We start from the raw sequence: 16,998 nt of genomic DNA, 5'->3' as shown, positions 1-16,998 counted from the left end.
TGTGGCATACACGAGTCCGTGAGGACCAGGCAGCTCTTTATTTGACAGGAGCCAATAATGACCTATGAAAAAACACGATGAGCTTGTCAACCCATTGGAAATTGCAGGAGGCCATTACTCAATTTTTTTTGGCCATTATGGCCATTACTCAACAGTCTGTAATTTGACAAAAACACTAAATTCATCACATAGCAGCTTAACACTCGAAGGTATACCTAATAAATATACAAACATGCACCAATACGAGTTTAAAATGGGGAAAAAACAATTATTTCTTTCCACGTTTTTCCCATAATGGATTCATATGAGCAGAGCATTTCATTGGAGGACAAGCAGCATAGAAAATGTATGGATGGCGCTAAAATGCTGCCTGCAAACTGTCCACCAGAGGGAACCAGAGGAGCCCAGACCCCAGAGGGAGGCTGATGTCATTGCAGCGCCCCAATGAATGAGTTGCTCAGACACAATGCATTATGGGAAAACTTTAAAAGAGTTGTTCTTTTCATTTTAAACTCCTATTGTACATGTCTGTATATCTCAGGTAGACCTTTTGAGGTAAGTTAAGTTGTTGTGTGATGAGTTTAGTTTTCTTTGTAAGATGACACCGTGAGTTAGACTGCTATATTGTTATGCTGTTATATACAAGTATAATGACATCCTGCAATTTGCAATCGGTTGTTGTGAGTGGACTGATAGATAGCTCGTGATTGGCCTCTGTCAAAGAAATAGCTACTGCTTCCTCACTGATTCGTGAGCGGCACAGTATTTAAACAATTAGTAGTAGTTCTGAAGTAAAAGAGATGTCACCAGATTAGAATTTAGCCGCATTTTAAATGTAGCCTTTATGCTGGAATTTAGACAGTTTAAAAGTGCTTTTGGTAAGCCCGACTGGCAACATGCCGTTTTGTGTGTCTGTAGCTTTAATGCTAATGAGCTCTGTGTCTCCAACAGCATGTGGGTGTCCAAGAAGCTAGTACACTTAATCCACTTTTTATTAATGCTCATTTCCTCATCAAGTCAGGATATGTGTGGCAGATGGGTGCCCTCTACAGGCGGGATACTCGCGGCCTCATGCTGCTCAAACGTGATCAAACCAAACAGAGTAGTGAGGGGGCAAGTGCCGCTGGGCCTCAGCCGTCAGGGTAATTGCAAGGTAAAAAAGGTAAATTACAAAGGTAACTGCTAAAAAATAAAACATTTAATGTTTTATATTATATTATATTCATTATATCAGAGATCAAGAGCCTCAAACATGTTATTTCACTACGAAAATGTGAAATAAAAAGGAGACAATTGTGAGTCAATATGAATTGGTTTAGCCTTGACTGCTAATTGGGTGACAGTGGGAACTGATGATAAAGTGGTGTTAATTTGTGTCAACAAAACATGGGAAAGAGAATGACCAAGCCATAAAGTGCACAATTTGGAAAGAAGAGGAGAGAAGAAGAGTAGAATCGTGTCAAAGATAAAAAGGTATGGAGCTATACTGTAGTATCAGTTTATGTACACCACATTATGAAATGGATGTGATCAAATAAGCTAACGTTACTTGGTGGCTATAAACAAACTGCTGTTCATTTGTTTTCTTGGCAGAGTTTTAATTATGTAAATATGGATATAAATCAAATGCAATTTAAGGGGAGCTTGTGAAATACTTTGGAGCACCTTTCTGCAGTTGGAAAAAAAACATTTGTAAACAACTGTTGTGGGAGTGTGTTTTGAAGGGTGGAGGGACATACACATACAACAAAGTAACATTAAGGAGTGGGACAGGAGGACACAAACGTTAGCGACACTATCATACCCATGTGCGCTACAGTGCTAACAATTACACTCACATTTTCTGCAGCAACATCATCGCTGAAGAAAAACTCATCTAGCTAGGGGCAGGTCAGAGGCAGTATCATGTCCATGAGGAAGGAGGTTTTTCCTTCATGACTGTCAGTCCAACTCTTACAACACTTTCTTACATATCTATCAATCAATGTAAATGAAAAGTACTGCTAATATGGCAGTACGTACATATGTAGCCTTTAAACGTTGCACAATGTGACGCATTTTATATTGTTTAGCATCTGTTCAATAACAATGCAAGATGCTTTCATTTTAGACGATACACAGCGAAGCACAAGGTGTCCCTCCCAGTGTCGCTTAGATTTTAAACAAATGCATGCTGCAGAGCTGGCCTCACCTTTTTTAAGTTTCATGGCTGGTCAAATGCGTGTTTTCAGAGTATTAAGTGACTTGACAGAGTATCATTTTGACGCCGTATCTAAGCAGCACATCTAGAAGGTCAAGTGCGGCAGCGCTCGGAGTGATCTCCAACTGCCTGGCTATTTAACAGGCAAGGACGGGGGCGTAAGTGCTCTTTCATCACTGCGCCACAAAAGGACGGGAGACACAAACGCCACCACAAGGTTTTCAACCCTCACACAGCATCGCTCCCGGAGGGGTGATTCGGTGCTCTTGCATTTGTAGCGTGGAGTGTATAATGCAACTCCACCCTGCTGTATCTTAATTTAATCTACACCTGCATGGATGCACACACACATACGAACTTAGGCTGTATCTTAATTTGATCAAGGGACATTTGACCCTAAACAACGTCCTTCACACATGTGGAAACACACAGAAAGAGGAGTAGCCACATGGAAGAAATATTTACCCCCCCCTTCCATTTTGTGCTCATCACAGCAAAACAGCAAGGAGTCCATCCATTGTTCCCCATTTTGCACTAATGTATCCATCTCTTCATCTCCTATTGTGAGGCTACTAATGGTATCTGTGGCTGTGGTGCATGCATGTGTGAACGCACATGTGGAAAGTACGCAGCGCAAATTTGGACACAAAAATATAGCAATAAAGTTACAAATCATTTTTAAATTCTGCTCTGTTAAAAGGCGCAATTCAGAGACAATAAATAAGGCTTCATGGCTTCTGTGGCCACTGGTGTGTGTGTGTGTGAGTGACAGGCAAAAAGCTCTGACTCACTTAGGGAGAAGTCGTTTGGCTCCCCCTGTTGGTTTGCATGTATAAAACTTTAGAGACATGTCTTTTTCACACTTTTTGCTCGCGACAAAACACAGCAAAGAGACCAATCGCTGTGTACCAAAACAATTCCGCACTAATGTATCCTCTTGTTCATTATGTCTTATTGTGAGGCCTCTAATGGTGCATGCATGTGTGAACGCACAAAAGTCACAGCACCCTTGTGTGGAGGTCTTTGTTTAAAAAGCGACTGCCGGAGAGGACATGAAGTGAGGGGGGGAATGGGCACAGATTCCAGGTAATGAGATACCGGGAATTACATCACCAAAACAGCAAGGGCGAGCGCAACAACCCAGCTGTTAATCAATACACCAATTTGATTACACTAAAAAGAATAATTACTCAAGCACGCTAATGTTTGAAGGTGAAAATGCATTTTAGATTCAGAGATTAGCCACAAAATAACTGTGCTTGATAATAAGAACGCTAATTAGATTATTGGGGGGGGGGGGATGCATCAGTGGCTTAATTTTAATTTGATCAATCTGGTACCAGGGCAGATCCCAGCACTAAATGGCTGGTGATTGGCCGGCTGGTGTCTGGTCTGCTTTCATGTTCCAGTAAGTCATTTGTAGCAACTGTTAGCCACCTGCTACCCCAGTGTTGCTATGCATTCTACAGCAAAGCGGCGCATCTGGAGCTACTAATCAATATGACATTTTTGGCCAATCGATCCTTTAATTCCTCACCAAGATGACAGAAAACACTCAAAGAGGGCTCACTTTTTTTTCCTCTATTTCCAAGTGCTTATTTACTTTTTTTTTTTTTTTGCAAGCCCTGTGACAAGACAATTTCCAAGTGTGACGCCCAGTGGACTTCATGGGGGACGTGGCACCTTGAAAAAAAATAATAAACAAAAAATAATAAAAAGTCATACAGAAAACTGCAGTAAAACTGTAAAACACCAAAGGATTCGGGTTTTTTACATTCAAGATGAGAAAGAAGCAATAGTCATCCCTCGCAATATCACAATTTGATTATTACTCCCTCACTATATCACGTTTTTCAGAAAATTAATTAATTAATAAATGATAGCTGTTTCATGGTAGACTATGGTCTATTATTAGTCCAAACAAGCGGCAGTAATGACAAAAAAAATGTATCAGACATTATCTTTCATTATGTTACCTTAGAACAGCATGAAGTCAGTCAGCCATGGCATGTCCGGCATGATAGAGTGGAAAAAAAAGTTCTCCTCCCATTCCGTGTGGAAGTGGTGAGTTTTTATCTTCTTTAGTTTAGAAGACATAAATTTGAGGCTAACTGATTAGCTAGCTAGTCCGTCTAGCTTGATAACTCGCTAGATAGCGGCCGTCTTGAGTCCTGTAATAATGAATAATAGGAGTGTAAAGGTGAATATAGGGCTGTTATTTCATGTCTACAAGACTCTAATAACATTAAAACCCATATTTACAAAGTCATAAATAGGTTTTAGATGCTCTAACTATGAAAATATGCCATTAATTAACAATGAATCCTATACCGCGGAAATTCATTTCTCACGGCTGGGTGTGAAACCAATTATCCGTGATTAACCGTCGACTGTATGCTTGTTTAGTGTTCTAGGTCACTAGATAAGTTAGGAATGGCAGGGAGTTTCCATTACAGAAATTATTTACAAAATTCTATACCACTTATTTGTTGAAATTAGGGATGCTCCAATCAGGATTTTATGCTGCCAATTCTGATAACATGTATTAAATGTACATTTTTGTATATATTTATGATGAGTGTTATTAGCCAGGGGCACCGTTAGACAATTCCAAGGGCCCCTGGCAAATAGGTAATTATTAAAAGACAAACTTTAGGGCGGATAGTTTTTGTTGTTGTTTTTTTAGCCTTTATTTTTGTGAAACAATTTATGCACTATTTGACACAAACCTGAATGTTTTGGAGTGATACAAATAAATGGGAAATGAATTGTTCAGTAATATTTTTTTTTGTCCAAAATCACAGAATTAACAGAATGAAATAACACATAAATATCTTTATTAAATAGAACTCTGTGTTTTATTTATGACTGTTATTTGTGTTTTATTTATGACTGGCAATATTTCAATTGTACACTGGTTACAATATTAGCATATTCCAATTGTATTTATTTATTTTTGTTGCAAAATGTCAAAAACAACCAAAAATATCAGTTTAGAAATTTCAGTAAAACCTACATTTTTGCAAAAATGTTGGTAGGTTTTCATGCTCTCCAGCGTATCCTTTTTTCTATAATAGCACGTTACAATTTCATTTACTTTTTCTTTTTTCATACAAAATGTCAAAAACAGCCCCCTCCAAAAAAGGAAGAATTTGCCTGAGTAGGTCACTGCCAGGATGGCTCTCTCCTTGCATTTGGCCAGTGCTTCTCAAATAGTGGGGCGGGACCTGCTAGAGTGGCGCAGTGAGAGGCAGGGACGACTTTCAATATTTGTGCAGACATACCAACATGTATGAATTTGTCGTACTTAGCATACACTCGCTTCACTGCTCTCCATATTGTTGCATTTCGCTGGTTTCAGTTTTGAGTTCAGTCTGTACACTATCGATACTGTAAATACATATCGGTTTCTCAATAATATTACAAATCGGAGGGGCGGAAAAACATTTCTGTCCCCCAGTGGGGACTTGACAGAAAATAATTGAGAACCACTGCATTAGGCAAATGAAACCCCCTCAGTGTCCATTCTGCTTACAACTGGGAAAGTGCGCAGCTAAGTGGGGTAGTCTTCCCACACTGGAGGTGGTGGGAGGGGAGGAATTGACCCTGTCAGCAGAAATCATGCAGGAGGTGCACTTTCTGTCTGTCAGCGCACAGCAACATGGCTTTGCTTTCCAGCAAGCAAGAACAAAATCCGCTCATTTTAAGACGGACGTCAGGAATCAGTGCTTATGACTACACCATAAAAGAAGTCATGAGTCACAATTAGATGCAAATGTACTTGCAGGAGATGTGAGTGGTGATCTTGTCGCTTTCAACTTTGATTACGCAATTAGGAGAAAAAGGTTACTGAAAGTCAGTGGGCCTTAATGTGATCCAAATCCCATTAATTTCCCCCTAATGTGTATATGCTTATCTGTAGTGTCCTCCTGACTTCTCCTTGACAGCAGTAATGACTAATTCAACCGTCGGCAGACAGTTGAACAGATACACACTGATAGATTATATTATAAAAAGGTGGGTTAAAGCAAGAGAGCGAAGGCAGCGGCTTCTGATTGAGACGGCGTCAACACTGACAGTGGATCTCTAGTGCGTATGTATGTGTGTGTGTGTGTGTGTGGGTGTGTGTGTGTAGAGTTGGTAAACTGACCATCTAATGTGCCGCTAAAAGCTAAATTATGTTCAGGACAGCCATTGGAACAGGAAGCACTGAAGAGTTGCACTAAATTATTGCGTCATATGTGTTTGAGTGTGTGTGTGTGTGTGTGTTGTACTCACAGCTGGCACTGGTCCCCTTTGATGCCCTTGGTGGTGCAGAAGCACTTGCCAGTTAGCACCTGGCACACACTTGCATGTCCGTTGCACTTACAGGCTGCATGGGGACAGATGGTATGAATAAGGGAAAGAAAGACAAACTGGACCAAAGAAAGACAACGAAAAGGACAAATACTTTTTTGCATGAAAGTGAAAGGTTATGGTTTTCACATTAACCCACATTAATAAATTTAGCTGAGGACCATCACTGCCATATGAGATGAAGATCAGAGCCTACATTTCCCATCAAAAAAACCTTTGCATCAATGTACTGATGTTTTAAAACAGCTGCAAACACTAGAAATACTTGGTGAGCAACCATGATGAATCTCACTGGCGTATGGTGTAATGTAACAAAAAAGGGTTGAAATGTTTATACTAAAGACACGTATACAAGTAGTAATACGCTTTACCAACAAAAAAAAATGTCTCAAAGTCACTCACCAAAGTGTCTTTAAATACAGTATATATAAATTTACAGACTATGTTTTTTCATAATTTGGCTGGTCCTGCAATCTATACTCAGTGTTATAATGAGGTGAACTTATATACACAGCAGTGTGAAAAAGTGTTTGCCCCCTTCCTGATTTATTTATTCATTTATTTCACAAGACCTTTGTGAAAATACTCTGTGGTCTGACGAGACAAAGGTTGAACTTTTTGGAAGGTGTGTGTCTTATGTGTGTGTGTCTGGAATAAAAGTAACGCCGCAGAAAAAGAACATCATACCAGTAAAAACAGTAAAATATGGTGGTGGTAGTGTGATGGTCTGAGCTGCTTTGCTGCTTCAGGACCTGGAGACTTGCTGTGATAAATGGAACCCTGAATTCTGCTGTCTACCAAAAAATCCTGAAGGAGAATGTCCGGCCATCTCTTTGTGACGTTACAACCCTGGTAAAATGTAAGTTTGTATTTTTGTTGTGTAGTTGTGGCTGATTGTCCAAAGTTGGTGCAGGTGGGTTTTTGTTTCTTTTGGAGGACTCCCGCTCATCTGAGCCAGCCCGACATAAGAGGCACCTCCCATTTCTCTCTCCTCCCAACCTGCCACACCTGGACGCGTTGGACTCTGAACTAGTGGACACTTTATGTTAGAGACCTGCTGCTTTCTTTTTTCCTTTTTCTGTATATAAATCAATTGCACAGCCAAAAGAGTTGGCTCCAGTGGTAATTTGGGAACAGTGACTTAAAACTAAAATCAACTTGGGTTCTGCGGTTCATATGCTCAAAAACCCTCCAATGTGGCTGAATTACAACAATTCTGCAGAGATGAGCGGGCCAAAATTCCTCCAAAGCGTTGTAAGAGACTCATTGCTAGTATCACAAACACTTTATTGTAGTTGTTGCTGTTAAGGGTGGCCCAACCACAACCAGTTATTACGTTTTATATATATTAGGGCTGTCAAAAATAGCGCATTAAGGGCGGTAATTAATTTATTTCATTAATTAGGTTAATTTTCTTAGCATAATTAACACATACACATCATTGCAAGCCATGACCCTCTGTTATGACGACAGACGGTGGCACAGTGTAGCTCCCCACAGTCACACAGAGTTTGATGCTCTTTTAAAACTTTATTCTGATCTGAACACATCAATGGCAGTGCAATTCCAACACCATATATGCCTCTCCAACTCCAAACAAATATGTCTCTAGTCCATTTGTTATAGCAACAACACTTCCTCATTGTCACTAGACAGATTGCGAAATGCATTCATTCAGACACTCTGTACATCACAACAACGTCTTTATTATGCATGTATGTGTGGTATATATAATATACTGCATTTAAGTATGCTCAGAAATCCCAGAAAATTCTAACTTAAATGACGTGGTGTCTTTGAACGCAACTATACAGGTATATCCAACTTCCAGCACTAGTAAAACTACTTTGGAAAAAAATAAAGGAGAGCTGAGCTATTTGTGTTTTATGTGACTGCCAACATTTTGATTGTACTTTACTTACAAAGAACATCTCCAATCACACAGTGGTGTTATTGTCTTTATGCTATTTTGTGCTAATTTCTCATTAGATGCATGCATCATGTCTGAAATAAATAGTTATGATAAATACTAAGAGTTTAAGCATATATTCTTTTCTGAGCTACTCAGCTGATCAGATGGCGAGCTATTGGTAGTTTACAAGATCCTGTGATAGCGTCACTATTTTAAAGCTGGATAAACTACGTGTTTATGTTGAACAACTTAGACACACAACTAGTGCTTTGAAGACAAGACACAATTATTATTATGGTAACAAGAGAGAAAGGTTGTTTTTAAAGTGGCACTTTAAAAAAGTAAGTTAGCATGTACCCCATGAACGTGACAGCCATCGTAGTTGCTCTGCCAAGTCTGTTAAAACGAGCTCCAAACAAAACCGCATTGCTGTTATGTAAATGGAGCACTGCTGGCGGTTTTTGGAGGTTTTTTCCAGAAGGCTTTACAGGCGGAACAGTTGCACCCCTTACATGCATTCATAGCTGTCTCTTTTGAGCTGTTTTTATATCTTTAGAACATACAGAAAAGAGAAAGACACGTGTGTTCAGGTCTCACATAAGGATTGTGGATGATTTTTTTAAAAGTGCAGTTTCCCTTTAAGGGACCAACAAACACATTTGTGTAAGCAAAACTGAAAAACATGGTCACCATCAAGCAAAGCGTCTTTCGGATTAAGCAACTAATTGTCCATAAGTCACTGAACATTTGTCTAATGATTATCAGACTTTGAAGATACGTATCTGTAGTACATGTACTGTATGCTTGCAGTCTTCCAAAGCATTTTGACCACAACACAAAGGGTATGAATAGGATATGATAGGGATAAATATCCTCCCTGGTTAGTATACTGCGCTACCCACTTGGTGTATGTGTGATGTAAACATAGCCGCCTTGAACGTGTGAAAGACGAGTCAATGGCTGCTCGAGTACTGGAGCGTCCTTTCGGGGTTTTGCAAGAGAAATAAATAGCCCATTACGTCTGGTTGGCTACGCTCTAAAACACTCGGGAGGAGGAGGAGGGGGTCAGCGGACACAGTGTCTGTGCCTGGTGAAAGCACATCTTCGCACCTTCGCAGGTTGAACATGATCCATTCATTGCAAAGGAAGAAAGAATGTACTTTTTGTACTTTTGGGTGGATTGACTAGAGGAATATTTTCCTCAGTGATGAGCACCTGTGTAGTTCCCCTTTTACAGGTTGCACCAATCTGCGTATGCATGAACAGATGTTATCTAAAACCATAATGCATCCAGCTGTGTGTATACCTTTCTTTCCTGTCTTCTACAGTAAATCTATCAGCACCTTTTTGGTATTTTTCACCCCATGGCAACTGAATGTTGTTCTCCCGTTACGATTATTCCTATTTTGCACATAATGTAATTTATTCTTTACCTCACCAGATGCCTACTATAGTCACAATGACATCATAAATTAAAGCAGAAGCAATATGTCAAAGATTCTTGATATAACATGAGTGCTCTGGTGTTTTCAGGAATCTGCTACAAAAATGCTAGTTGCTTGCTGATGTCGTTCACGGGCCGGATTTGACCTGGGGGGCTCCAACTGAAGAGCCCTGCACTAGACTAGATGTTTATAATTACCTATACTATGACTATGACTGACACCACGACATATTGCATCTGTAAAGCTGAAGGTTTTGGAAAGAGAAAGTAATTGTATGTAGCGTGAATCATTTCAGAGCAAAAATCTGCAAAACCTTTAAAATTTTGACAATTTCCTTGCGGTATATTTTACTATACTCATCTACGTATTATTGGGAAATGAAATAATGGTTTCTAAATAAATGATAATATTGTTCAGCATCATCATTTTTTTTATTATTTGTAAAAATGCACCACTCCCCCTAAACCACAATACACCTGGTACTCTCTGCATTTGAGTAAAGAAATGCTCATGAACACTGTGTGAGAACATACAATAATTATAATTAAGTTGCTTGCTTTTTGATTAAAAAAGCCTTCGTAATTCATCTAATGGTGATTGAAATAAAACTGCTTTCTGCCTGTGGTTGTTTTTAAACATGTAGCCAGAAGCCATATGGATTTATGTTATGCTTCAACACAACAATGACAAACGGTCATTAAATCTGATACACAATAGTGCCATCCTTTGGTGCAGGACTGTATTGACATTCCCAACTAAATAAAAAAAAAAAGTTCATTTCATGTTAAGCTATCAGAAATTTTGACTCACCCTGGCATTTTCCGCCATTGGTTGGGTCTCCATGGTAACCGGCCATGCAGGTCTGACAGTGGGGGCCAGTGGTGAGGTTACGACACTGCTCGCACACGCTGCCATTCACGCACGTGCTGTGGCCATTACACTGGCATGCTGAAATATAATCAGGGGTCAGAGGTCATTTCACTGTAATTGTTACTATGTTTCATGACTACAGTGGAGCTGTGCCATTTCCTAAAACAATAGCATGTTTTCCTATGGGGAAAAAATCCAAAACCACAAAAATTCACTTGAAAACTTATAATAACCGGTGAAATTTTAAAAAGTTAGAGGAAAAAATATAACAACTTTTCCTCATGAGAAAATATGTGGAGTGACCTGAACGGGTGCACTGTACAAGCAATGCCCTTGCAAAAGGAACAGTGGGTACATATTACCAAGTCAACAACAGACAATTTCCCTAGTTTACAATGATCTGTCACCTAAACAGCTACATTCTCACATTACAAGCGGCAGTGAGTTTATCATTGTTTTACATGACTATAAGGTTGCATAAGTCTGCAGGGAGGTATCGCTTCCACATCCTTTCTGTGCTGTAACAAGAAACCTTTATAACGAGCAGCTTTTTAAAACAGGAGATGCAAAATGTCAATGTGTTGCAAGTGGACGACACGCTCTCTGTAATTTCAGTAACAGGAAGTGGCTTCCTCACCGGGGCAGTGGATGAAGGTCCACTCGTAGCCTTTGTCTTTGGGGCAGATGCCCGGCTCCAGGATCAAGTCCTGGGACTGGCCCTGCTTAGGCAGCCTCTTCATGGGCCCCCTGTAGGAACCCTCCGTACACAGACCCTTTCCGGTGCTACTTGGGTCGCTGCACCAGCCGCACTCGGGCTGCTGCAAGCACTGGCTGCACGTTCGCAGGCCTGAGCAGTTCTGGGCTGAAGGCAGAAAAAAGAGACAGTAAATTTACCTGTGTAGATTTCTAATTAGGCTGTGGCTGTAGGCAACCTCTTGATGTTGTTTTTATTAACTTCACATGATGGCAGTAGCTACATCTGAAGTCTCGTGAGTAGTCAGCATCTAGCAGCTTTATCTACCTCTGCACCTCACACGGTACACTTGCCATACTGTTTTTTTACAATGAACTCATAAGCTGTATTAATGCTGGCTCGGCAGTTTACTCCTTAGCGCTATTGCAACATTGGTTCTTTTGCTGCTGGGATGTGCAGTATACTTATAAATAATAAATGACCATGCATAATAAATGACCGTGTGGTCAAAGCTATGTTTTCCTTTCAACTTTCTCCTGCACTCCAAATCATTATTAAAGTAAAAAAAAAAGTTGTTAAAGTAATGCTAAGTATAACATACCTGTGTAAATTTCCAATTAGCGCCATGGAAGAAAGCACTGAAATTGCAAAATTATTATACCTTATCAATGATGAAATATACCTGTGTATATTTCTAATTAGTGTTGGGTCATCGGTGGTATTAATGCTGGTAGAGCAGCTATTACAACATTGGTTCTGGTGCTGCTGTGTTGTGCAGTATACCTGTTAATAAAAGACCATGTGGTCAAAGCAAACTATGTTTTCCTTTCCACCTTCTCAAAACATAAGTTGTTTTAAATATACAGTACTTGTACAGCACTTGTGTTAATTTACTCCGGGTGAGAAAACATTTGCTACGGCTGTAGAGTCTCTTGTATTTTTTTTTAGCCACAAGATGGCAGTAGCTGCACTTGAAGTATCACGACTTTGTCAGCATCCAGCTGTTTTATCTACCTCTAAATGCACTTTAAAATGTTGGTTGCACGACTCAGCTGTTGGTGTACTGTACAGAAAGCACTGAAATTCTCAAATTATTTTACCTCCTCAAAAGCGAACTATACCTTTGCATATTTGTTATGCGTGCTGGGTCATCAGTGGCACTGATACCGGTTCAGCAGTTTACTCCTCACCGCTATTACAGCATTGGTCCTGGTGCTGCTGTGTTGTGCAGTATACTTGTTAATAAATGACCATGTGTTCAAAGCAAGCTGTGTTTTCCTTTCCACTTTCTCATGCACTCCAAATCTTTATTAAAGTAAAAAAAAAAAAAAAAGAAAAAGAAAAAAAAAAAAGTACCGTAAGCATATTTCTAATTTGCGCCAGGAGAGAAAACATTTGCTGTGGCTGTATGTAGCCTCCTGATGTTTTTTTTTTTTTTTAATCCACAAGATGACTGTAGTTGCATTTAAAGTAACATGATTTTTGTTAGCATCCAGCTGTTATCTGCCTCCGCATGCCCTTATTGGTTGTGATACTCAGCTGTTGGTGTACGGTGTAGAAAACGTCGCAATTCAAAAATCATTTTACCTCCACAAAAGTGACATATATCTGTGCGTATTTCTAATTAGGGCTGGGTAATGAGTGGTATTAATGCTGGCTCAGCAGTTTACTGCGTATCACTATTACAACATTGGTTCTGGTGCCACTTTCCTTTCCACTTTGTCATGCATTCCACATCACTATTAAAGTAAAAATATATATATATATATATATATATATATATATATATATTACAAAAAAAACACATTTCGGCAGTACCTCACACTCGGGCTGCCCATCCACAGAAATAAAGCTGTGCAAATTTCAATTTAACATCCTTCCACCAGGGTCACCTTGAACCAAACATCTGCATTGAGAACTGAGACTAAAATCCTGACAGAGGATTTTATTCTGTTTGATTTCGTAGACTTTAACAAGGCCCGCATATTAAGGTGCTTTAAAGTTCTTTACGCCGAGGCATTAAGGCATTATCTGTTAAGCTGTCAGTACAACAGATTTCAGAGCAGATACAAGGATAAGTCTTTTGGTTTAAAAGAGTCGATGTTAAGGAGTAAAGAAAAAAGCAAGGCTGAGAGAGGCTTTAACATAAAGTGGCACCTCACCCTGAGCAATAAAAGCCTTAGATGCTGCTGGAGAGCGAACTTTGGCGGCCACTAAATTGCTCGACAAGCTTCAAGCGTTGCCACTTTGGCCGGCAGACAAGGCACTTTCAAGGCAAAATAAGGTCCCCGCCCTCTTCCAGAGACAAAACCAAGTTTTTTTGTTTTTTTTTAACCTCCGTTTATGTCAAACAAATCTCCTACTATTCTACTAATGGATGTGCAGCCATGACAACGCAGCAGCAATCAGTCCAAAGTAAGGCCATTTAAGTTTGTTGTGATGGCGCGGGCCTTAAGTGGCATACAGAACGAGAAGCACAATGGAGGACTTTTTTTTTTTGTCTCGCAACTCCACATAAAAGCACGCTGGAATCAATAAGCAAACATAGAAACAGACACGCACGCCGCCATGGATTGTGACAGGTAAATCAATTCATGCCTGCAACAAAATCTGATGCTTGTAGCACCACTCCATAAAATTGACAAGTCTGTAAAAATAACACATCTTTGGAAAGAACATCTTTTATGTCTTGTTTCAGCTGAGACATTCCATTTAAATGCATGTGAGATTCAAATCGCTGAACAGAATCCAATAGAAATATGACTTTGAGGTAATATTTAAAAATTGTGTTAGACGGCGACCTTGAGCGTGCTCAACATGTGTGTAGCAGTGTGTAGGCTTCAAAGCATGAGTGAGCCATAAAAGAAATATACTGTACTCAGCTTTTAAAAAGATAACCAAGGCTAGTTTTAAACACTGTAAAATAACATGAAATAAAACTAAAATAAAATAATGGCGCGGGAACAGAAAGAAAAGCGTTTGCAGAGTGACACTGCCACCTAGTGGCGTTTTATAGGTCTGCTGAAATTAAAGGCACCTGTCCAGGGGTGTCCCAATATAACTTTTTCCACTTCAATACGATACCGATATTGCTGCCTTGAATTTTGGCCAATACCAATATTGATCTGATATCAACATGAATCATACATACTTTTATGACTTATTTTGTGGTGTGGAATGTTAGAGAAGTCTTAATCAAGGGACATTACCAAACAGAACACTAGTCAGTACGTATAAACAGGAAGGAACAGTAGGTATGAGAAAAACTCAGCCATTTACTTCTTTATGCACATAGGGTATAGTTTTATCAACAATATAGAGAGGTTCAAGGTGTTCAATGAAGCATTTACATCTGTCAAGAGGTAGTTCTTTTCTGTTGTAGCTAATGACCGTGGGAGTTTCCTGTGTGATGCCACTTCATATTCGCAATGAGGTTAAAACTTTCCCAGTTCTGTGCCACCATGGGAAACTTGTGCATGGCAAGGTTTGCACAAGCTGCAACATCTTTTACCGCCACACGGCTGACACCACAAACACTGTTGTTGTGATCACATGGGCACATGGCATCAATATTGGATCGCAACATCCCAATCCCTGTTAATGATGTTCTAACAGTAATACCTGTATGTATTCCTAGAACTTGTTTATGAGCACCAAAGGTGAGTAAAAGCTGTCATCTCCCTCACTTGTTTGCTCCACTTCAAAGAGAAGAGGCACTCAAACTTCGCAATGGACAAAATACCAACTCTGACCATCCCCTAGTTTAAACGAGCCGCCCCGTGTATAAGCACACCACTTTGCTATAAAAAATAAATAAATAAATAAATAAATAAAAACAAAAAGGCTTCACAACACATCTTAAAATAAAGCTCTGTCAATCTGTCAGTCCGCTACAGACGTGGGAGTGAATAGGCTAACCTAGCATAATGATGTTGCTGTTCATTTTTTTCCCACTCTTTAATGTTAGTTTGTTGTATGTGATATATAGCATGTATTATGTTTGACAAGTGCAGAGTGTATATTATGTAAAAAGTGCATAAAGTGCACACATTCTGTCGGAAACCTGCGTAGACAAACACAGCTCATTAGCATTAACGCTACGGACACACAATAGGGTGTGTTCCCTGTAGGGCTTTTGGACAACTCACTTCCAAATACACTATTGTGTGGGACCAGAGATCTAATTAAAATTGGTGGAAAATACATGGGACCTTCAATAAGTGTATGTAATTGATATTTCAATTACTGTATTCCTCATTATGTACTGAGCAGCCACTTTCCTGTGTCACATTCAGTTCCATTTGTGGCAATCATCCCATTTACTTTTTATTATGACTGTGGTGGCATTACAAGAAAGCACAAAACAGCCAAAGAAACGGCGAAACAATCTTTCAGTCAATCAAAAACAAATGTACGTTTATGCCGCTGAGTATTTTATCCGGTGCTGTTTTCGTCAACGGTGACGATGACTAAATCATTTCGTTGGCAAAGCCTTTTTTCGTGACGAAAATGAGACAGCGACAAGCTAAACATGGCTCTTTGATGACTAAAATGTGACAAGTCGTGTGTGAGTTTTCGTTGACAAGACAAGACTGCATGACAATGTTAGCGGGTGGTCTATCAGATGTTTAAAATTCATGACATGTCTGCCAATTGTGTGTGTCATCTTTCAGTCAAAAAGTAAAACGTAGCAATGCATCCTATCTTAGCATGCAGCGCACTTCCTGCTCAACACCCCGGTGGCCAGTGACGTGGGCAAGGGGAGCACTTTGATGGGAAACAACTTACTGATTTGTGGAAAGAAAAATGGAATGCATTGTGCAGAGAGAAGGCAGTAAATGTGGCTGCAACATCAAGCAGCACCTGAAGGCTAAGTTACAACAAGTTGTGTTAACAGATCATATACAGTACATACAAAGATACTCGATTTGCTTGTGATAAATTTCATAGTAAGCCTCAAGCTTTCCACGTTGGCCTTGGTGCAAACTTAGTGCTAACTTCAGGCTAACGTTATCTTTGTTGTGCTAACGTCAATTCATTAGATTGTGTGTGTGTGTGTGTTACTGTTTGTGACTGTTGAACATGCAGGGATTTTTGGCCAGACAGCAAGTGTAATGTTGAAACATGGATGTGAAGGGAAATGTAGCATATCAGACCAGTTGTTGTTCCTCATGTGTTTAAATGAACATTACACTTGCCTTCTGTAATGTTAACATCATTTTGCCGTGTTTACATTACATGACTGTGTGGCCATCTTTCTGCCAGCATGTTGCGATATGTTAAACAGGTGGAGCTTTTGTGCTTTGTTATCATACGTAGAGTCTGCAAAATTTGGACCATAAGCCACAAGGTTACGTCAGTGACGTCATGCAGCCCCTACCATGACCTATGCCGTTTGTGGTTGCTTACAATAAATTTGGTACACACAGGCAAAACATTATATATTAAATGATCATTTTGACCATTGCTCAGGAAGAAAGCAAAGTCAGAAGGCTTCAGTACTGTGTGGGTGCCAGTCAAG

General features: G+C 39.7%; 1 protein-coding gene across 1 annotated transcript in view; it reads right to left on the bottom strand.

Moving 5' to 3' along the window:
• The window catches only part of atrnl1b (attractin-like 1b), a 78,641-nt gene that overhangs the window by 40,380 nt on the left and 21,263 nt on the right, over positions 1-16,998 (bottom strand). The window contains exons 18-20 of the mRNA XM_054763977.1: positions 11,421-11,645; positions 10,724-10,861; positions 6,479-6,572 (exon numbers count right to left, since the gene is read on the bottom strand). Coding sequence (XP_054619952.1) covers positions 6,479-6,572; positions 10,724-10,861; positions 11,421-11,645 — 457 coding nt within the window. The remainder of the gene's footprint in view (positions 1-6,478; positions 6,573-10,723; positions 10,862-11,420; positions 11,646-16,998) is intronic.

Source organism: Dunckerocampus dactyliophorus, chromosome 2 (genome assembly GCF_027744805.1).
Source record: "Dunckerocampus dactyliophorus isolate RoL2022-P2 chromosome 2, RoL_Ddac_1.1, whole genome shotgun sequence".
NCBI lineage: Eukaryota > Metazoa > Chordata > Actinopteri > Syngnathiformes > Syngnathidae > Dunckerocampus > Dunckerocampus dactyliophorus.
The sequence above is the reverse complement of the archived record's forward strand: the minus strand, read 5'-3'. Positions and strand labels throughout refer to the sequence as shown.